The 21,057-nt window shown below is 51.2% G+C and overlaps 3 protein-coding genes across 9 annotated transcripts; 1 reads left to right on the forward strand and 2 right to left on the reverse strand.

Moving 5' to 3' along the window:
* Positions 1-1,470: 1,470 nt before the first annotated feature.
* On the reverse strand, positions 1,471-7,024 carry LOC114611898 (aminoacylase-1A). Its single transcript, XM_028756705.1, has 15 exons — positions 6,789-7,024; positions 6,297-6,401; positions 5,606-5,670; positions 5,414-5,518; positions 4,876-4,970; positions 4,535-4,611; positions 4,352-4,441; positions 4,208-4,264; positions 3,568-3,641; positions 3,437-3,486; positions 3,164-3,308; positions 3,009-3,077; positions 2,012-2,091; positions 1,827-1,887; positions 1,471-1,741 (listed from the first exon to the last, which is right to left on the reverse strand). The coding sequence occupies exons 2-15, from the start codon at positions 6,388-6,390 to the stop codon at positions 1,577-1,579; spliced, it is 1,227 nt and encodes a 408-aa protein (XP_028612538.1). The 5' UTR covers positions 6,391-6,401; positions 6,789-7,024; the 3' UTR covers positions 1,471-1,576.
* Positions 7,025-8,530: 1,506 nt separating this feature from the next.
* Abhd14a (abhydrolase domain containing 14A) lies at positions 8,531-15,585 on the reverse strand. Of its 2 annotated transcripts, none has more exons than XM_028756708.1 (5): positions 15,448-15,585; positions 12,409-12,622; positions 11,976-12,091; positions 9,095-9,330; positions 8,531-8,879 (listed from the first exon to the last, which is right to left on the reverse strand). In XM_028756708.1, exons 2-5 carry the CDS (start codon positions 12,600-12,602, stop codon positions 8,697-8,699), a joined length of 729 nt encoding a protein of 242 aa, XP_028612541.1. In that variant the 5' UTR covers positions 12,603-12,622; positions 15,448-15,585; the 3' UTR covers positions 8,531-8,696. The 2 variants fall into 2 exon arrangements, with proteins under 2 accessions (XP_028612541.1, XP_028612540.1); XM_028756707.1 differs by lacking the exon at positions 15,448-15,585 and adding an exon at positions 13,567-13,732.
* Positions 15,586-15,661: 76 nt separating this feature from the next.
* On the forward strand, positions 15,662-20,725 carry Abhd14b (abhydrolase domain containing 14B). 6 transcript variants are annotated; one of them, XM_028756709.1, is made up of 6 exons: positions 15,662-15,744; positions 16,147-16,229; positions 16,563-16,603; positions 17,705-17,976; positions 19,158-19,399; positions 19,742-20,725. In XM_028756709.1, exons 4-6 carry the CDS (start codon positions 17,766-17,768, stop codon positions 19,919-19,921), a joined length of 633 nt encoding a protein of 210 aa, XP_028612542.1. In that variant the 5' UTR covers positions 15,662-15,744; positions 16,147-16,229; positions 16,563-16,603; positions 17,705-17,765; the 3' UTR covers positions 19,922-20,725. The 6 variants fall into 6 exon arrangements, with proteins under 6 accessions (XP_028612542.1, XP_028612545.1, XP_028612543.1 ...); XM_028756712.1 differs by lacking the exon at positions 16,563-16,603; XM_028756710.1 differs by lacking the exon at positions 15,662-15,744 and having other exon boundaries at positions 16,075-16,229.
* Positions 20,726-21,057: the final 332 nt, after the last annotated feature.

Raw genomic sequence — 21,057 nt, forward strand, 5'->3', positions numbered from 1 at the left:
AAACTCAGCCGCCTGGCTTTCATCGCTCACCCCAAGCTTGGGAAGCGGATTCGAAGCTACATGGCCAAGGGTCGTAGGCTCTGCCAACCAAAGCCCAAGGTTCAAACCAAGGCAGAGGCCAAAGCTCCAGCTAAGGCCCAGGCCAAAGCTCCAGCCCAGGCTCCCAAAGGTGCCCAGGCCCCTGTGAAGGCCCCATAGAAAAGGCTCCTGCCAACGTGAAGACAGATGGACTGCCGTGACACACCTACCCACACACTATTTGCAGATGACCAGTGTCCTATGCTGTTTTTACAAATAAACTCGAGGCAAGATCTGTTAGCTTGTGTCTGTTGTCATAGAATGTGGGTACAGTTGCTGCCCTCTGGGTGTGGGGCAAGAGTTCAGCCTTGGACAAAAGAGGAGTTGCAGCTATGGGAGAAAGTCCTTTTAGGGATGAAAGATTGGAGCCCTGAAGTAGGATCCTGGACTGAAAGGAGCTTAGTAAACAGAATGGCTGCCTCAGAAGGGAGCTGAGGCATTAGCCTGCTCTCCAGCTATGCGCTGGTCTGACAGGCTGTACCTGAAGAGGGGCCACTGTGAGGTTGTACTGGATCAGGGAAGGGAGGATGACACCACCTTATCCCCGGTAGCATGCCATGGCACTAGGTGGGGTGCACATAGTCTGAAGATCAGGACAGAATGGATCCTTTACTGAGTCCAAGTAACCTTCAGGACTAACCTTACTTAACCCAACCCTGGACCCTTTGGTGACTCAAAGGGATGCTATAATGCAGGTTTAGCCCATGATAGGGTGGCTCTGAGGTGTTAGTGGTATTCTCGATACCCATGTATGAAAATGGAATGCATGGTTAGAGGGCAGGAGATGCCTTGCAGCTGTGAGAGAAACAGTCCCTTCAGGGAGCTCTGACGGGGGAGCCACAGCTCTAGTACAAAATGTCGGGACCTTAGTGCAAAGACTAGCAAGGTTCAGTGTGTGAGCAGTTCGAAGCACTGGCCCCTTACTATGAGCAGGGATCATAGTAATAAACACCCAGTGGCTACAGGCCAGGGTTTGGATTTTTTTTTTTTTTTTTTTTTTGGCTATAACTAAGGTAGATTTAAAGCTCTATCTTCCTTGTCCCATGCTTATGGAATTTTTAGTTCAGTATTCAGTTCCTGGAGCCCTGGAACTGTTGGGGATGGCCTGCCCTATTTTCTAGAAAATCAATGTACCACTTCTCCAGATCCTCAGTATCCACTTGTGATGGGGACAGTACTTTGACCTTGTAGGTCAGAAGTATGCTGGGTTCATGACACAGGAACTAGGGCCTTCAGCTGGGCCCAGATGTGGTGTGGTACTCCTGAATGATGTGCCAAGCCAAAAGGCACTAAGTGGTTTCGGAGAGTAAGAAAGTTCTCAAAATCAGGCTCAATTTTTCCATCTGTGAAAGGGAGATAAGTCCTCAGAGAAATCTCTACTCCATGACTGTCCACAGTATAAAAAACATACCATCCAACACTGGCTTTATTACTAGTCAAGGGAAACATCCTTGGCAGTGGTAGGGCTGAGAGCTACGAGGGTTGGAAGGCCTAGGACTCAGCTTTCACCAGGCAGAGCAGGCACACTAGCAAGTGCGGAGAGTAGTCGTATATATATGTCAACCCCACGTAGAAACACGGCCTCATGCAGGCATTCATTATGGTCATGTAGCAGCACGGGTGTGCGGTTCATGGGTGAGAAGCCCAGAGCTGGGATCCCCACCTGCAGGGGTGATAAAGTGCTGTTAGGAGAAAGGCAGCCTTCAGACTCCCACTGCCTGGCACTGCCCTGTGAGTGAGTAGCTCACCGCTCGGATATAGCGGCTGTCAGTGGCAGCAGGAAAGATCTCTGGCTCCAGAGTGAGATTCCTGAAAGGAAAGGGCCTGGTAAATGGGGAGAAACGGAGGCACAGGACAGTGGGAAAGCCGGGAGATAACAGGGAGGAGAGGTTCTGAGATGTGGGCTATCAGAAGAGGGCTGGTCAGTGCTCACATTTCCTTGCAGGCCCCGCTGAAAGCTGCCCACCAGGGATCTGTATCATCAGTGGATGTCATTCGAGGCTCTGTAAACTTCTGGAGAAGGGGAGGGATGACAAGGACCAGGACATGGGGCTATGCTTGACACACCCACCTACCTACCACGTTTCCCCAGGGCCAGGACAGCCCCAGGTCCTCTTCCAGTCCTTCAAATGCCCTAGGCCTGGGTCTTTCCTCGTTCTCCTCTACTTCACTCTATCCTTCAGATCCTAGCCCAAATGCTTGCTGCTCTGGCGCCCTGGGCCTCAGACTGGCAGAATACATATTCTCTGAATACAAGGTCCTACTTTCCTGTACCACATGCGGACACAATCACATAACCATATCACAGTAATATTTCTCTCTCCCTCTCCCTCTCTTTCAAAACATGGCTTCTCTACATAGCTTTGGCTGTCCTGAAACTCAGTATGTAGACAGCGCTGGCTGGCTTCAAACTCACAAGAGATCTGCCTATCCCTGCCTCTCAAGTGCTGGAATTAAAAGCATGAGCCACTACATCTTGCCTTTGCCTTTGTATTGCTTTCTAAGATAGGGTCTCAGCTGGCCTTGAGCTCATTATGTGGCCAAGGCTGGCCTTGATCTCTTACTTACTTCCACCTCTGAGTACATATAGGCATATGCTATGTTCCTACTTTAGGAGGTGCTGGGGATCAAACCAAGGGCTTCGTGCATGCTAGGCAAGTACTCTACCAACTGAGCCACACTCCAAACCTCCTATCAAAGGATGCAAACATGCCTCCCTACTCCATGCTCCAGTGAATATGAGGCAAGACCCCCACTTTATCCCTTACCATTCAGAACGGTCTCTACAGCTACTGCTTACTGGATAAATAAAACATCTCTTATGGCTAAGGAATCAGCCAGATATATGCACAGGTCCTACATAAGCCCAGACCCAGTGAGCTCATATTCCTGTAGCCCTGATGCTCTCATCATAGGTCCCAAGTCAATACCTGAGCAAACTCAAAGGTGACCCCCTCTCCCGCTTCCTGGCACCAGCTCTGCAGCTGCTTCTCGAAGGCCTGAAGGAAGGGGTATAGCTGAGGCTCTAGGACAGGCTGGAGAACCCAGGCTCTCTCCCTCAAACCTGGGTGGAGCTGGATGGCACCTTCATGTCTACATCTGGTGCCACTCGGATGTCAAAGCTGGCACTCATAGTAGCAGGTACGACATTATAGGCCACACCACCTTCAAGCTTAGTCAGATTCACAGAAGTCACGGCCCCTTCCTTCAGGTGAGGGTTTGCTTGCAGCCTGCATCGGGTAAAGGGAGAAGAGGGGGAGGCAGAGAACAGGCGTTGCAGATAAAAGAAGGTAGCACAAGTCTTGCACAGTCTTCCAGAGCCACCCCCTCACCCCACCCCCTTCCAGGCTGCCTTTACCTCTGCCTTTCCTTCTCCCGGAATGCCAAGATGGAGCTTATAACCTTATGCTAGGAGAGTATGAGGTGAGGTGTAAGAATAGCCTTGGGATAGAGCCTCCCGAATGCCCAGTCTCCCCATGGGCCACACACCAACTTCTCTGCTGCTGTATCCTCAATGAAGCGTGAGGCATGGCCTGGCTTCCCAGTGCTGGTAACCCGTACCCCTAGGAAGAAGAGAGCTATCAGCATGAGGGAGCTGGAAACACATTCTGAACCCCAAGCCCATGGCCTAGAGCAGGGTCCTGACAAAAGTCAAGAGCTTGCTCTCAGAACCCAGGAAGACAAAAGTCTGGATGCCTCAAGGCATCAACTTCTTTTTTTTTTTTTTTTTTCGAGACAGAGTTTCTCTGCATAGCCTGGGCTGTCCTGGAACTAACTCAACTCTGTAGACCAGGCCAGCCTCGAACTCAGAAATCTGCCTGCCTCTGCCTCTGCCTCCAAGTGCTGGGATTAAAGGCGTGCGCCACCACCACCCGGCTCGGCGTCAACTTCTGAAAGACCCTGTGCTATGCAAGCCCTAGCTCCTTCTGGCCGAGTTTGCACCCGGCTAGGAAAGGCCACTGAGGGGTGAGGTGAAGCCACTCCTTATTGAGAAGTAAGCATGTGAAGCTTCACAGCATGAGAAAGGGTGGTGCACAGTAGGACTGGTTGCTTTGGTCAGCTGACCTGGGGGATGGCTACAGGAAAGGAGGCAGCAAATGGCACACCTCTCTTCCAAACCCATACTCACACCAAGGACTCCGCTCACTATAAAAGACGGTGAAGGCATCAGTGGGGTTGGCCAGGCCTGAGGGAGAAAGGTATACAGAGCAGAGTGACTCAGCTTCCCCTTGCAGCCTCCCTACACCTGGGAGAGGCTGGCCAACCTACTCACCCTCATCCAGAGCGAAGCCTGCCCGCAGAGCCTGGAACTCAGGCCTCTTCACAAACAACTCCATCCCCTTGTGACCTCCAACCTCCTCGTCTGTAAAAGTGTCAAGGGATGTGATGTGAGATGCCTCCCTTGACACACCTTCCTTCCCCTTCTCAAAGATGCCCCTCCCCAAGCCACTCCTACCAGGCACAAAGGTCATGTGGATGGTTCTAGGGAAGCGGTGCCCCTCGCTCTTCAGCCTCCTCACAGCCTCCAGGTACCTAAGGGCCAGAGGCTAAGTGCTCAGGGTGTGCAAGTTGTAGTTTTGTGCCCTAGACACTTTCCTCCCATGTATTTCAGGGACTCCAGAAAACTCCCTGCCCTCTTCTGGGCCTGTTTCCCCATCTATAAATGGTCATGGCAGCCATTTCTGCTTTAGATAGAAAGTCAAGATGACCCTTGCTTGGCTTAGGGTTTTTCAACACATCTCAGTGCTCTTGCTGAATCCAGAGGCCAGTAGGGGTCTGGGAATGGAGGATACTCACTGGATGCTAACACTCTTCATGTCCTGGGCGCCCCTAGCATAGATGTAGCCCTCGGAATCCTTGAAGGCTTCAAAGGGGTCATGATGCCAATGTTCCTGGGGGCAGAGGTGGGAAGAGAGGCCCGCCACAGAATTGAAATGATGAGAGAGAAAAAAGGCTAGAAACCCCAGCTACCTGATTTCCATCCCCGGTTTATCTCCTGCAATCACCCCCTCCCTAGTACAGAACCCTTCCTGGACAGAGGCTGCTTGCATGGAGCCATGCCATATGAATGTTAAAGAGTTAGTGGTGGATAAGCTGGGCACAATGGCCTTTAAGCTTAGCACTAGGGAGGGAGAAGCAGGTGGATCTTTTGAGTTTTAGGCTATCCTGATCAGTGAGTTCCTGGTTAGCCAGAGCTACATAGTGAGATGCTGTCTCAAGGAAAAACAAAACAGAACAGGAGTCAGTGGTGAGATCAGCACCATGGGTCCCTGGGGAATCCTGAAGTCTACACTCTGTCTGTCCTCCAGGCTTGCACACATCCCTCCATACACACCTTGAAGACAGGTACCACATCTGTGTGGGAGTTTAGCAAGATGGAGGGGAGTGACGGGTTGGTGCCTGGCCAGGTCAGCACAGTGATCACATAGCCAGGTACCACCTGCAGAGTCAAGATAGGAAGCCGTCAGCATCAGTGACAAGGTGTCCTCAACCCATGGCCTCACCCTGCCCAAGGCCCTACGCTCACCTCTATTTTCTGACAGCTCAGACCCAGCTGGCGGGCTCTCTCCTCAAGGAAGGTGATGGCACCTCCTGGAAACACAGAGAGCCTTGGCACTGCTTTTGCTGGTACCCACCGGCCCAGGCAGCCCAGGGATGTATATCTGCTTTCCCAACACAATTTCAAATCTCTCAAAACATCTGCATCTATGTCCCCAAGGAACAAGATTTCTTGACCCTCTGTGAAGGTCAGGTGTTATCACTCTTAAAGATAGTGAAATCAGAGATAAAGAGACTCACCTAAAGTCTCTCAGCTTGTAAATCTTAGAACAGGACTTGGACCCATGCACAAGATTCCTAGCCACTAAGCTAGATTCCCTAAGGGCTGTGGCCTTTGTATAACTTTGGCAGTGTTAGACCAGGGGTAGTTCCCCAAGTCTCCCCACACCACTCTGGCCTTTGAAGAGTGAGGTGAAGCCATGCCTTCTTAAACTAGCTGCCAGGTATAACCATTAGAAGCTGCACAGAATAGAGAAAGGGTGGGTGAACAGTGGGTGCACTCGTTGCCTTGGTCAGCTGACCTAGGGGATGGCTACAGAAAGGGAGGCAGCAGAAACAGCAGAGTCGGGGCCCACTGGGTGGCAGGTGTTGAAGGTAATGCACAGCATATTCCCAGCCCTTGAGGCCCCATCACAGGCCCCCAAACCCTGCATTCTCACCATATTCTGGATTGGGTTGCACAGTGCAGATGCGCAGGTACTGGCGGAAGAGCGTCACGGAGGGGTGCTCAGAGTCAGGACCCTTGGTGGTCATGGCGCCGCGTGCTGGTTTGGGTAAAGTGAATCGTTAATTACTACTCCCACCCACAGAAGTTGGGGCCCCGTGGTCTGGCCTTTCCAATGTTGTTCCTACCGGGAGGAGGGTACTTTGGTTTGCCTTCCCCATTCTGTGCCAGGCCATGTGCTGGCTGCTTTCTAAACATTTCCTCATTTAATCCTCAAAAGAGTGCCAGGAAGTAAGTTTGATCCCCCGAGTGCCCACTTGACACAAGAGAAAGCTGAGGCACAGAGCTGGCTTAATAGGAGAACTTGGTTTGCATGAGACATTGACTCCCTACACCCTCCTCAAAATATTTCTCCCAAAAGCCGGGCTTTTATGCCACAGAGCCACGGAGCCCCATACTCCTCAACCCCTCCTTAAGGTCCTCCAACCTTGCTCTCTTCAGGTCTCAGTCCTGTGCTCTCCTCTCTCAGGGCCCTCTTGAGACTGTGGCCGGAACTCAGGGTCCACCGAGGTCGCAATCTCAAAACCGCCCGGGGCCGCCCACCACGTGGCCAGGGCGGAGTGGAGGGGCGGAGACCGAAGACTATAGAGCTGTCCCAGATCTTGGAGCAGAGCGGGCACCGATGTCCCGGCCAGGCTCTGCGTGGGGCCTGCGCGGGGTAATTGGAAGCTTGGATCTGAGATCCACCCCCTTGGTCCTCCTCACTGAGGCCAGCTCCGCCCTCCCAACACCGCGCCTGGAGCCTGGACCGCAAACCCAGGATGGTCCCGCCCCCAGGGGAACCCTCCTCCCCTTGCAGCCTCCGGATAGGGCGAGGAAAGAGGGCGGGGCCTGGCGCTAAAAGTCACCGCAGTGGCTGGGTACTCATCTGTTATCTAGGTGTCCGCCTGCAAAATGCATCCTGTTTTCTCTGCCCTCTCTGCCGTTTCTTGCCTCCACTCCTCAGGAAGCCCCCACCCCAGCCCCACCCCAGCCCCAGATTGCCATACTCTTCCTGTAGTGAGGTTTTTTTAGTGTCTGCCCTCCCCACTTCCGTGAGTTCCAGGACGCTGGTGAGCCCATGGGGTTCTAACCCTGTCCAGGTAGAGTGGGCGTCTGGGCAAGGTGCCATAATCATAAATGAAATATAAATACCCGGATGGGAGAACGTGTGACTCTGTCCACGAGTTTCTGTGTGGCCAAATCTGTGTAACGGTGGATAGAACTGTATGTGTGACATTATTAGTCTGAGACCGCGGAGGTGCAGAGCGTCGTGTGTACAATCGTGACACCTCTCAGTATGGGAGATAGGGAAAGAGCACCTTGGCTGACCCTACAGCGAACTCTAAGCCCTTCTGCCTCCAGCTGAGAGAGAAACAGAGGCACAACTGTTTCTCTGGCCACCCGCAAGCAATTTGTAACTGTAGCTGCCCACTTGAGCACCTACCTAGCTGTCCTTTGTACTCCCAGAAAGTTCTGCCCTCTGTTCCAGAGGCTGAGCCAGCTCCGGGAGGGGCAAGGGGCAGGAGACTTCAACCCTGGAACTAAGGGAGGAGGCGGGGAGGATCAAGGAGGGACTCATCCTACCCTTGGGGTTGAAGTCTCTGGCTGCTCACCCTTAATAAGGAAGCAAGCAGGTTTGGTGGTTCAACAGCAGTTTTAATTCTTTTTTTTTTTTTCCCTTCGAGACAAGGTTTCTCTGTATAGCCCTGGCTATCCTGGAACTCACTCTGTAGACCAGGCTGGCCTCGAACTCAGAAATCTGCCTGCCTCTGCCTCCCAAGTGCTGGGATTAAAGGCGTACTTCACCACTGCCAGGCAGCAGTTGTAATTCTTAAACCACACTCCATCTCCACCTTCATGTACTCTGCCTTGCCTTCACTAAGTGCAGTTGGGAAGTGACCACTATCCCCCACGGACCCTAGTGGGCCCGAAGCCCCAGTAATTCACCTTCCTCCCCCCTCAGTCCTGTTACCCACATTCAACCCCACAATCATTTCCGGTTAGATACTGTGGTTATGCCATTTTACAGGGGAGGAAACTGAGGCACGGAGAACACAGATTATGAGGAAGTACTACAGTCTCACTTAGACTCCCAGGAGCAGCGCCTCCAGCTGCCCAGTCCCAGCACAGCTGCAGTCTTGCCTCCCACTCCCAGCCTCCCCACAGTCAGGAAACACAATGGCACTCTCCAGGCAAGACAAAAAGGCTCTTCTTTATTGTGCCTGTGAAATGAAATACAAAAGTCCTGGCTAGGCTTGATCCTCTGTCCCCCAATCCCAGCCAGGGACTGCCACCCTGGAAGAGGAGAGAGAGGGTCTAGACTCGAGAGGTTGGTCCTGGGAAGTGAGTCAATTCAAGACAAATGGTCGAGGAAGGCAAGAAGGGCGAGGTGGAAGGCTTCGGGCTTGTGGAGGTAGCAGGCATGGCCTGCATTGTGCAGCTTCACCACGGAGTGGTTGGGCAGGTGGCGGAGCTGCTGAAGTGACTTTCGAGCCAAGGTGTGGTCCAGTTCCCCATACAGGATAAGAGTTGGGGTCTGCAGGGCAAGGCCAGAACTTGTTGATCCTGGGGCTTGGTGAGGAACCAGCCCACAAGCTATTCCTTTATGGAACCTTGTCCCACATTCTACTTCTTCCACAAGACTGCAGGGGCCAATCCTCTAAGACCCCCTCCAATCATACACACCCCATTCATATTCATACACACACACACACCAAGGACAGAGAACTTTGCAGATCATTGTCTGAGTACCTTCACAGCCCCGAATTGTTCCCGTGCAAAATTCTGGGTGGAGGTGGGCGCGATGGGCACAAATCCATGTAACTGGTGGTGGCTTCGCATCAAGAAGGGTAGTGCATAGCTGCCACTCAGTGAGGGGCTCACCAACACAGTATTCTGCACCCGTAGGTCCCGGAGCACTCTCTCCAGCAACTCCACTCGGCCTGCCTCTGTGCTCACCTCCTTTGTAGGAGCTGAATTCCCAAAACCTGGGAACAGCAGCAGGCACTACCTCAGAGGAGCTGCAAAGTGCTCAGGACTTCCTGCCCATCGCAGTGGGAGAAAGAGAGGAGGACATAGCACATTCTACCCCAGCTAATCACAGAAGCAAGTTTTTATAATATAACAGGTCCACTAAAAAAACCATGATTCTAGCAAGTGAGAAGGCTCACTGGGTAAAAAGCACTGGTTGCCCATATCTGGATGACTAGAATCTGATCCCTGGAACCCATATGGTGAAAGGAGAATATGTCTCACGTAAGCTCTTAAGCTGATAACACCCAGTATTAGAAGAGATGAGGAGTGGATACCTACAAGGCTAAATCTATTATGTAGCCTTTCTGTTTATCAAAGGAACATCCCCTGCCTGTAGTGACAATTCTGGAATTGTAGTTTCTTTTAAAAGCACAGAAATAGCTGGGCAGTGGTGGTACATGCCTTTAATCCCAGCACTTGGGAGACAGAGGTAGGTGGATTTCTGAGTTCGAGGCCAGCCTGGTCTACAGAGTGAGTTCCAGAACAGCCAGGGCTACACAGAGAAACCCTGTCTTGAAAAACAAAAACAAACAAACAAACAAAAAGAATGTTTTTGTTTTAATCTCAGGTATGCTGATATGGGGCTGCTCTGGACTGTCTGTAACAGCTGACTATGATTTGCCTCGTGCTTTATCAGAGGCGTGGTTTTGCCAGCTGCAGATAGTTTCTCTGTATGATGTTTGAAATTTTGGGACCTTTTCAGAGGGTATATAAAAGCTAGACTCTGGGGGCTAGAGAGATGGCTCAGCAGTTAAGAGCACTGAATGCTCTTCCAGAGGTCCTGAGTTCAATTCCCAGCAACCACATAGTGGCTCACAACCATCTGTAATGGGATCTGATACCCTCTTCTGGTGTGTCTGAAGAGAGCAATGGTGTACTCATATACATAAAATAAATAAATCTTAAAAAAAAAAAAAGCTAGACTCTGGATAGGCGGGATTGGTGGTGGGTGATCATTCAGGGAGGTTGTTTGAGGCTTGTTAGTAGTTGTGCTCAAAGACGAAACAAGAAAGAAGTTGGATCTCTCTTTCCTCTCTTTCCTTCTTTCCCTCCTATCTAGTGGGGGGGGGTACAACCAGAGGGATAAAGGGTGGGAAAAAGAAGAATCCACAAGGTATTAAAGACCAGCTATATATGACCCACTAATCGTCCTTGATTGTTAGAGAAACTGTTGCCCTATGTTTTTTTGTTGCTGATTCCCCTGCCTTCCCCACTCCCTCAACAAGCAAGGTTTCTCTTTGTATCCCTGGTTGTCCTGGAACTCACTTTATAGACCAAACTGGCCTCAAAATCAGAGACACCTGCCTCTGCCTCCTGAGTGCTGGAGGCATGTGTCACCATGTCCAGCTCTCCTATAGTTAACGAAAAGTGTCCAGAGAGGTTTGGGTTCCATGTTTGAGTGTTTCAGGTGACAATGACAATGTTAGATCTACTAATTGAGGAATATGCACACAAAGCCTGCCCATGCCTCCCATGGCTCACAGTGCAGCATTAGCAACAGAGACGGAAGTCTGGAGGACCAGGCTTGGCCTACAGTTATGGTGTAGCCAAGAAAATTAAGGTGTAAATATATTTATTAAGCTTTCAGGATGCTAATACTCCCAATCCCCCTATACAACCTGCATGTTGTCTATGTCTGTTCTCTCTCTCTTTCTCTCTCACTTTGTCTGTCTGTCTCTGTATAGGTAGGTCAAGCCTAGGACCCCGTACATGCTAGGCAAGGACTCTACCACTGAATTATATTCCCAGGCCTTTTTAATTTTGAGGTAGGGTCTCTACTGAGTAGCTGGGATTACAGGTCTGTACCAGCAGGTCCACCTGTGTGTTATCTCTATGCATGGAAATATTTGAAAGCGTGTGTGTGTGGGGGGGCGCTGTCACTCTTAGGTGTTTAGAGAGAAAACATCAGTGGCATTGGTTTCTAAGGACTTCATTTAAAAAAATATTGATTTTATTTTTGATTTATACATGTATATCTCCCTCCCCCTACCCTCCATCCCTCACACTGTCCATTTTAAAAGAGAAAAATGATAGCTTGGGGCTAGGAGTGTAGCTTAGCAGGTGAGTGCCTGCCTAGGATTCCTGGGTTCAATCCACAGTACTAGAAACAACAACAAACCCAGAGAAAAGGGTAGTCCATGTGTAAAGTTAAGAAGAATCAAGGTTGGCGAGGTTGCTTAGTGAGTGGGTAACGGGGCCTGCTACCAAGCTTGACAATCTGAGTTTGATCCCTATAAGGTAAGGTAGAAGGAGAGGACCGACTTTAACAAGTTATCTGTCCCTAATGGAAAAAAAAAGCCACAAAATTTACAGTAACAAAAGGCACAGGGAACTCCTCTCTGATGGGTTGCTCAAGAAATGAATAACTTTTCTGTCTCCTCTGTGTCGTGCAATAAGTAACTCACAGTGTAGTTTTCAAGGTAGAAAATAAAAACAGGCTTTTATTGTGGTGCTTTCTTGTGACCTGCAACTGGTTTTGTCCAGACATGGGGACCCACACGCCCCTGCTTTGCCACCCCTCCAATTCTCCCTTCTGGTGACTGTTCCTTTGTTCCTACTGCAGCCTGCCCTTTCTAAACTTGAATGTGGGGGTACTCACCTGGAAGGTCGATGGCCACAGCCCGGTAGCCCCTCTTTGACAGTAGCTGCAGTGTGCCCAGCTGCTCCCATGTGTGGGAATTAAATGCTTCTCCATGAAGAAACACTACTTCTGCCCTGCAGATACATGGGAAACATGTGGTATGGGACTTAGGCAGCCAGTATCCCTTCTTCCAGGTGTCTTTCTTTCTTTCTCTTTTATTTTTTTTTTCAAGACAGGATTTCTCTGTGTAGCCCTGGCTGTCCTGGAACTCACTCTGTAGACCAGGCTGGCATCGAACTCAGAAATCCGCCTGCCTCTGCCTCCTAAGTGCTGGGATTAAAGGCGTGCGCCACCACTGCCCGGCCCAGGTGTCTGTCACTGCCCTCCCAGGCTCTGAGCTCTATAAGTTGGACTGGAGTCTCTCCATTAAACCCTTGAGTAAACCATTCACCTGTGTGCCTGCTGGATGGGCAGCACCTCCCGGTAAAAGATGTGAGGGTTGCCTTTGGTAACACCGGTCAGGACTGTGACATTAGGGCTTCTCCAGAGTTGTGAAGTCCGCTCAGGTGGGCCGGGCAACCCCACATAAAGTAGGAACATGAGCAGCAGGCCCAGACCCAGCAGGGCTGCCTGGTACCGGCTCATGAATTTCTGTACTACACAGCCTGAAGGAGAAAAAGGGAAGAGATAGGCTGAGGAAGACTTGTAGCCCTCTTCCCTTCTCTTGCCCTGAAAGAATGTCTGGATGCTCATACCCAACTACTTCTCAGGCAGGGCAAAGGGCTGAGACACCCCACTATAAGAAGTGCATGAGACAGCCCTCATATTTAATGGCCACCATCATCACTGTGTTAGCTCTTCCGGGCATAGCCTCCATGCTTGGGTCTCTGCACTAAGCCACAGAAAACACAGAGAACAGATATGATGATGGACCTCTGACACGAAGGAGTCCAGGCTCACAGGTGAATTCTCCGCGGCAGCGGGGGGTTGGGGAACCGGGACCCAGGGCTAGTTTCCTAACCACCAGATCCCGTGTGGTCTGGAAGGAAACAGTGTACTGGCAGGAGCTGGATGAGCTGCAGACTCAGTGGTGGATGGAGCCGTGGAGGCTGCTAAAGTGTACAGAGAGACCTCCACTGAGGGCCTGCCTGGGAATGACTGTCTTTCCTCACAATGAATAAACTGCTAAAACCAGAACGTGCTGTACAATAGGAAGGGATAGTTCATGGTCACCCCAACCATTGTGGGCCAGTTCACAGAGAACGTTGGGGTTCACATGATGCTGGAGTGTGAGACGGTGGGGGCTGGGAGGACTGGAAGGAGAAGCACGAAGAGCAGAGAGAAGTATATTCCCCACCCCTCCACCATGGACTCCTCCAGTAGGGAGGCTTTGTCAGCCCAGAGGGCTAAACTCACACAGGACAGGTGGTCTTGGGTTGAGAATTCCCCTCTGCCTTGCTGTGGTGGGATGGGGTGTCCTGTCATCATTTACTGGGCCTAAGATGAGTGTGCTTGTCTTACTCTGGGATTCTGGATGCATCTTTACTGAGTGTAAACAAAGTGTGTGTGGTAGGGCTAGGAGCTAGGGCCCACCCGGGGCCACACCCACCTCGGTGGTACTCTTCTGGAGGCCTCACTCCCTAGCTCCAAAGTCAGGCAGTGAGCTGTAGCAGATCCTCCAGTGCTGATGGAAAATCAGAAAGAGCACACTCTTCTTCCTAACCTGGAGCAGCCAAGGATGCGTGTCTCCAACGCAGCAGCTTTAGCTCAGGTTCCTAAGAGGTGGAGCATTGTCACGATGGACCACCCTTAGTGTCCGGTGCATCTTTCAGGATCAAGGGGGTGGGGTTTCACTTGTTGCCATGGCAACCCGGGTGCCCAAGACTAGACAACTGTAGGGTTCTAATGCAGACTGCTCTGCAGGTGGAGGAGGCTGCAGTTAAACTGTGCTTGTTCTGGTTACTGAAATGCCCATCTACCACAGCACAAGGGTGTACACACACTCATACAGACACAAGAGCCTTGCTTCCACACACTTTTTAAGAGGCTATCCCCTAAATGTACCACAGCCTCTTTGCACCCCCATATGCAGTCAGGCTCTTACAGTAACATCCATAAAATCCTATGCATGGATGTGTTAACGGTTTACTCCAAGATCGAAATATTCCATGCTTCAGAGGAGCTCCTGAAGCAGGGAGGTGAACAACCAGAAATTAGCTTCAAGAATTTCCTGAAACTGGCAAGATTCACTAGGCCTCTCCTTGCCAGGGTAATCCACAAAAGCTGAGAACCCCTTTCCCACCAAGTAAAGCTAAGCTGCAAAGACGACTTGGAGAGCACGCCAGCTCCCTGAAGAAGCAGAAACCAGTTGAGCTGCCTGTAAGAGGCCGACATCAGCTGAAGCACTTGGGAAAGACACTCTCCAACCAGTCGAGCTGCCTGCTGGCTGTGAAGGGTGTTCCACAATTTGTGAACTGTCATCCCTACTTTGGACTTTGGTAACGGAGCTGTCTTTGAGTCCTTTCTGCTCCCATAAGTAATCCCTTATCTATATTTCTGTAAGTAACCCCAATCACAATAATTGGTTCAAGTTGGACTTTGGTGGTATCTGTACTATGGTCTGTCATGGGCTCCCTATCTGGTATAAGTAGACATGTGTTTTCTCTCTCCAGGAAAAGTTTTGCCACAGGATGTTATTCTATGACAGGAAAAAAAAAAGTTTTGTTATCAGGAAGGCAAAGAGATTGACTCATAGGATTTTAAAACCATATGTAAGCCGGGCAGTGGTGGCGCACACCTTTAATCCCAGCACTTGGGAGGCAGAGGCAGGCGGATTTCTGAGTTCGAGGCCAGCCTGGTCTACAGAGTGAGTTCCAGGACAGCCAGGGCTATACAGAGAAACCCTGTCTCGAAAAACCAAAAAACAAAAACAAACAAAACAAAACAAAACAAAAGTTAGAGTTACAGATGAAAGCACTTGCTGCCAAGCCTGACAATCTGACTTTAATCCTTGGAATTCACAGCGGTTGAAGGATGAACGGACTCCAGCAAGTCTGGACTTGACCTCCCTATGTGCCCCCACCAACATAAATAAATGTTTAAACAAATGAAAAAGATTTAGGAAAAACAATCTACTAGCAAGCAAGGACCTGGCGGGCAGGCAGGGAAAGAAACGCTCCAGCTGAGGGACACACATAAACCTTCGGAAATACACAGTGATATGCAGAGATAAACACAGAAAAGAGACATGCAAACAGGCATGCAGACCGGAAAAAAACTACCCCTGACACCCTCCCCCCAACCCCCGCCAAAGCGAAGAGACCTCACTTATACCTAGACCTCAAAAACACACAGACATTCGCGTGCACAGGTACACTGTACACATGTTGCCCGGCGCTTGCGCCTTCCGAAGGACTCTGCCCCAAGCGGCAGGGACAAGGATGGCTGATCCCGGGACAACCTGCGGCCCTCCTTCCCTGGGGACACTCACCGCACGGACAGGAGTGACCAGGCGGGCTCCGGTGAGGCGGGGCCTGGGCTAGGCAGAGCCAACTGTCAAACAGCCTAGCGGATGTGGCACAGCCTCCTCCTTGGTCGGCCAAAGGCCAGCCACTAAGGCGCGCTTGCGCAGTACGCAGCTGCAGGCCAAGGCTGGTTACCAGAGACGGATGTGGGGCGGTGCCCTAAAGCACTGAGACCCGCCCCTCTCAGCCCAGATTTTCGGAATTGTTATTGGCCAGAGGCCTGAGAGCCTGTGAAGAGCCACCCGGTTCATCAATTTTCGCAGGTTTGTTTGCAAAGTGGGGTTTAGGAAAGACCCACTGTATAAGGATGTCATGGAACTTAAAGACAGGTCAAACCTTAGAAGAGTTCTTGGCACCGAGCTCTACAAACGGAACGTAAATGCCAGATGATGTTATTGTCATGCAGCAGCTCCAGGCTTCTGACCAAGCATTTTCTTTACTCGCCTCATTCCCCTGCCAGGTCAGAGCTTGAGGTATCCTCTAACTCTAGTCTGCTCAGGACATTTATTATTGGTTGGCAACCTGCGATCGATGTTTGGTCTATACCAGGTTCAGGCCTCTGTGTTGCAACCAGACCTTGGGGCAGGGAGGCCATGAAGGGCGCAAAAGATTCACTACTCATTGGTACCCTGCCAAGTTTGGCATTAACCAGATTCATTCTACAGGCTCAGAACAGACTCTAATGCTACCTGGCTAGACTTCGGCGGAGCCTTTCACTCAGACCTGAAGGATGTCCGCTTTATGACAGGTGCACAACTCCTCTTGTACTGTCCTGACTCCGGGGTGAGGAATGGGATGGGGGGGGGGCAGACAGCAAAGATACCAGAAATAGCTTTTGCCCTTAAGTCAAGCATTTCCGTGTGGAGCAGATCGCTGAGGGTTTCGAGATCTTCAGCCCTGCTTTTGGTGCACATGGGCGTGGAGGTAGGCTTGGGAAAACAGGTTCGATCAAAGAACGAAGGGTTAAGGCGCAGACGAACCTAGTGGCAGCTTGTTACCAAGAGAGGGCGCCTAGAACGCCTAGGCCTGTCCCCACCTCCTGCCCAGCCCCTTTCCTATTTCTCTCCCCACCCGCCAACAGCACACGCCATTCTGCGGAAGACCACGCACATTTATTTCCAGGTACCACCCTGCACACTCGACTCTCTCTTTGCGTCTCTACTCAGAACCCACCTGCCCCAAGTCTTCTCATCTCCGCTCTCCAGGTCACCTCTTTCTCTGGGTTACCCCTCCTTCCTCTGCTTCCTCCAGACAGACTCAGGGATCTGGAACTGTGGCCAGTGAACCGAGGGAGCCTTGGCAGCGCGGGTGACCGCAGCGTCAACTGGTTAGGCTCCAGCGGCTAGCACGCTGAGCACCCCGCGTCCCTGGCAGTCAGAAACTCCAAAGTCCTTGCTGACCGGTGCATGTGTTTCTGCTTCTGGAAAAAGGGCCTTAATCCCAAACAAACTTGGTCTCCTGCCTATATTACTAGCTCACCCACAGTATGTTAGTGCAGGTTTAGATGAGGCTAATCAGGGCAGTATTTATCCTCGATTGAGCACTTACTGTCCTAGGCTTGTGTAAGTTTTTTCCTTCATGCACAGCCTCTTTTAATGTCTATGAGCTAGTATTGAATAGTCCCTTGCCAGGCAGTGATGGCGCACGCCTTTAATTCCAGCACTTGGGAGGCAGAGGCAGAGGCAGAGGCAGAGGCAGAGGCAGAGGCAGAGGCAGGCGGATTTCTGAGTTTGAGGCCAGCCTGGTCTACAGAGTGAGTTCCAGTACAGCCAGGGCTACGCAGAGAAACCCTGTCTCGAAAAACAAAAACAAAACAAAATAGTCCCATATACCAGTTTTTACTGGTGGAGATCACCCTGATTCTTCACTTTTTGCATAGGTTTTTTTTTTTTTGGGGGGGGGGAGTGTCTTTTCAAGACAGGGTTTCTCTGTGTAACCCTGGCTGTCTTGGAACTCACTCTATAGACCAGGCTGGCCTTGAACTCAAAGATCCGCCTGCCTCTGCCTCCCAAGTGCTGAGACTAAATGTGTGCACCACCACTGCCCAGCAGGTTTTCTTAAATTCTTAAGTGACATTGGTAATTCTGCCATGTTTCTGTTAGGACAGTTTAAGCCCAACATCAAGCAACCAAGTGTGAGTGGCAGAAATAATACCTGTTTTCCTGACCTTAATTCAGATCCTAGAGACCTGGTAGTCACCTAACTGCTCCCTGCTGCTCGCAGGTGGGGCTTCCTTCATTCCTCACCAGCCTGGCTTTGAACTGCAGACATATCACCTTCCGGCATGGCCAGTGCGGATCAGCGTGAGGGCACCATCCAGGTGCAGGGCCAGAGCCTCTTCTTCAGAGAGGTCCGGCCTGGCAATGGGCAGGCTGTCCGCTTCTCTGTGCTGCTGTTGCATGGTATCCGCTTCTCCTCTGAGACTTGGCAGAACCTGGGCACTCTGCATAGGCTGGCCGAGGCTGGCTACAGGGCTGTGGCCATTGATCTGCCAGGTACTTCTGGGGTGGGGTTTCTGGACCAGGGTTGGGGAAAACTTGATGGAGGACGGAAGGATTTACTCAATCTGGGCCCTGAGCTTGACAGCGTTAGGTAGTTAGACCTTTGAACTTGTCAGGTCTTGCTCTAGAAGGGTCAATACACTGTTCAGCTGCTTTTCACTAGTACTGGGCCTGTGTTCTGATGCCTCTGGGCTCACTTCCCTTCCCTCATCTGTAATGGTAGGTACCACACTGCTGCTTGTGATGTCCCTAGCAAGCAAGGAAGGAGGTCATTGTGTGAATGTATTAGCTAGTACTTGACAAGCAGTAGAAGGTGCCCGGCTGATTGGAAGCAAAGCACCTGGATAGAACCATATTCACAGTCTGGTGATAGCACTAACAATGAGTCTTCCAGAGCAAAGCATGGCAGGGCCTGATGGACAGCTCAGTACCTAGTCACCTATTTGTAAGCAGAGTCCTTGGTGGCGGGGGGTGGGGGGGTGGGGAGGTGTCACTGGAGGAGGTGGGAACAGCTTTCAGATTGCTTGACATAACCTGAATCACCAGGCCCTACCACTTTTAGTGTCTAGTGAGGAATTGGAGACATAGCCTATCTGACAGGATCTAATCCCTTCACGGGCTAGAGCTGATACAGTTTCAGGTTTCAAGGGCAGATTTCCAGCCTGACCAGGCTTGCTTCCAACAGTGGGTTGGGCTGAGCTTCTCAGTGGTGAAGATCTACACTAATGGTGGGTGGAGGCGACTGGTAGGTCCCACTGCAGGAACACTTTCCTCAGCTCTAATCCTCCAGCACCCTAACTGGTGTCAAGTCAGGGTTGATGCCTTTTAAACAGTTCATTTGCACAACTTTAAATGGTAGGAACATTCCTTATCCCCTTTAAACAGGGGGAAATTCTGCAGCTGAGGAGGGCTGAGAGGCCTTACCTATGGTCATCTTTAGAGTAAACAGAGATCTGGGACTCAGACCAGCCCTCATAGACTTCAGAGCTTCATTCTTTTCAGGACACTGTTAGTACAAACATAAACATGGAAAGAATTGTTTCATTTTCCCCATAGATATAATACACTGGGCTGTGGGCATGAATGAATTCAATCTACTGAACCTTGGCACGGATCGGAGGAAGGGACCCTTCTCACTCATTGCCCTTGTCTCTTCTACACCTGAACCCCTGCAGGTCTTGGGCGATCCAAGGAAGCAGCAGCCCCTGCCCCTACTGGGGAACTGGCCCCTGGCAGCTTCCTAGCTTCTGTGGTGGATGCCTTAGAGCTGGGACCCCCAGTTGTGATTAGCCCATCATTAAGTGGCATGTATGCACTGCCCTTCCTCGTGGCCCCTGGGTCCCAACTCCGGGGCTATGTACCAGTGGCTCCCATCTGCACAGACAAAATCAATGCTGCTGACTATGCCAGTGTGAAGGTACTGTGTGTGTGTGTGTGTGTGTGTGTGTGTGTCACTGAGATGGTATCTCAGGAACAAGACAGGGTTCATCCCTAGGCCTTCTTCATTTGGGAGCTGGATAACCAATGGGGTGGTTTCTGGGGAGACCCCTTTTGGTTGACTTATCAGATGACTATGCCAACCCCTGTATAAAACTGTGTACTGGGGAAGTACAAACTCATGTCTCCACCCACTGGATCAGCTTGTCTCTCCTGAGGAGGGCAGGAAGAGATTAAAGGGGTGGTGAGGCCTGAAGCTAACATTTAGAAGGTGGGCTGGTGGGACAAATCCCCGACTCTGTCCTCCTTTCCTTCCTCTCAGACTCCAGCTCTCATTGTATATGGAGACCAGGACCCCATGGGCTCCTCCAGCTTTCGACACCTGAAGCAGCTGCCCAACCACAGAGTGCTGGTCATGAAAGGGGCAGGGCATCCCTGTTACCTGGACAAGCCTGATGAGTGGCATAAGGGGCTGCTGGATTTCCTGCAAGGGCTAGCATGAAACTCAGTCCTCTCCTGCTGATAGGGACGGCAGACTGCCTACTCTAGCATCTCTTGCTGTCTTCTCCTGGTCTCTGGCTTCTGCCTCACCTGCAACAGGTCTGTCTATACAACTGTCTGGGTTCCTGTCATTTCTCTTTTTCTCTTGCAGTGACAGATCAGATCAAGGAGGTAAAATCAAGTGGGGAAAGCCTCAGATTCAAGGGAGACCTCTGATTGTGGGTAATCCATGAGTTTCTCCTTGGCATCTTGCTTGGCTCTCACTTCTGCCTTAACTTTACTTTCTGATCCAGCTCCCTCTTCAGTTGCTCTGCAGGACAGCCATTCCTTCTGCTCCCCTGGTCTTGGACCACAGACAACATAAGTGTATGCTTGTTTAGATCCATCCCACATCCAAACAGAAACTTCCCCTTGGGAGCAGCACAGGGGGCCACGTGACTGGACCACTACTACATTCTTGTGCAGCATTGTCTCACAATGCTTGCACAGGTACGTGTGCAGTTCCCTGAAGGAAGGAGGGGGTCTTTGTAAGAGATCCAATTGCCAGGATAAAAATGTGGCCACCCCTAGATTTCTCTTACCTACCGGTTGCAAATGGTCCCAGACCAGAATTGCTTCCTCAGAACAGGAGGTGCACCCCTCTGCTTTTCAAATCTGCCCCCTTCTTCTTGGGGGCTGCACACCTCCCCAGGTCATCAAGCACTAATCTTCTCAGCCGAGCCTATTTCCTGCTCTGAGGTTTGGGAGTGGGATGGGGAGACCGACTGCGGAGGTCCCTGAAATAAAGTGATACAATTAGACCTCACATGCTTTTGCTGTCTCCGGCGCGCCGCCCCTCCCCCTTCCTCTTGGGACTGCCACTGTGGGCTCCTCCCCCATCCTGGCGGGACCAGATGGTCCCCCTGCCCTTTGTCCACTAGGCCAGATGGAGGGAAAGGGAGATTGGATTCCCCTCCCCACCCACACTCATCCAGGTGCCAAGAGACTCAGCTGAGGGGGGAGGTGCAGGTCAGTGGGACCCACATGAGCCGATTACCGAAGTGGGGAGAATATCTGCTCGGAGATGGGGGAAGGGCAGGCTTAATTACCCCCCTCCCCACACAAACACACACAAACCCTTTCCTAGTAAAGGAGTTA

This window comes from Grammomys surdaster, unplaced genomic scaffold, assembly GCF_004785775.1.
Source record: "Grammomys surdaster isolate TR1022 unplaced genomic scaffold, NIH_TR_1.0 126131, whole genome shotgun sequence".
Lineage (NCBI taxonomy): Eukaryota > Metazoa > Chordata > Mammalia > Rodentia > Muridae > Grammomys > Grammomys surdaster.

Excerpts from the sequence above, each read along its gene's own strand:
- LOC114611898 (XM_028756705.1), bottom strand. The coding sequence starts at position 6,390 with ATGACCACCAAGGGTCCTGACTCTGAGCACCCCTCCGTGACGCTCTTC. Across the intron at positions 4,265-4,351 it reads AGGCTTCGCTCTGGATGAGG|GCCTGGCCAACCCCACTGAT; the intron begins GTGAGTAGGTTG and ends TTTCTCCCTCAG. Across the intron at positions 1,888-2,011 it reads AGCGGGGCCTGCAAGGAAAT|GAATCTCACTCTGGAGCCAG; the intron begins GTGAGCACTGAC and ends CTTTCCTTTCAG.
- Abhd14a (XM_028756708.1), bottom strand. The coding sequence starts at position 12,602 with ATGAGCCGGTACCAGGCAGCCCTGCTGGGTCTGGGCCTGCTGCTCATG. Across the intron at positions 12,092-12,408 it reads CCCATCCAGCAGGCACACAG|GGCAGAAGTAGTGTTTCTTC; the intron begins GTGAATGGTTTA and ends ATGTATCTGCAG. Across the intron at positions 8,880-9,094 it reads AACAATTCGGGGCTGTGAAG|ACCCCAACTCTTATCCTGTA; the intron begins GTACTCAGACAA and ends CTTGCCCTGCAG.
- Abhd14b (XM_028756709.1), top strand. The coding sequence starts at position 17,766 with ATGGCCAGTGCGGATCAGCGTGAGGGCACCATCCAGGTGCAGGGCCAG. Across the intron at positions 17,977-19,157 it reads TGTGGCCATTGATCTGCCAG|GTCTTGGGCGATCCAAGGAA; the intron begins GTACTTCTGGGG and ends GAACCCCTGCAG. Across the intron at positions 19,400-19,741 it reads CTGACTATGCCAGTGTGAAG|ACTCCAGCTCTCATTGTATA; the intron begins GTACTGTGTGTG and ends CCTTCCTCTCAG.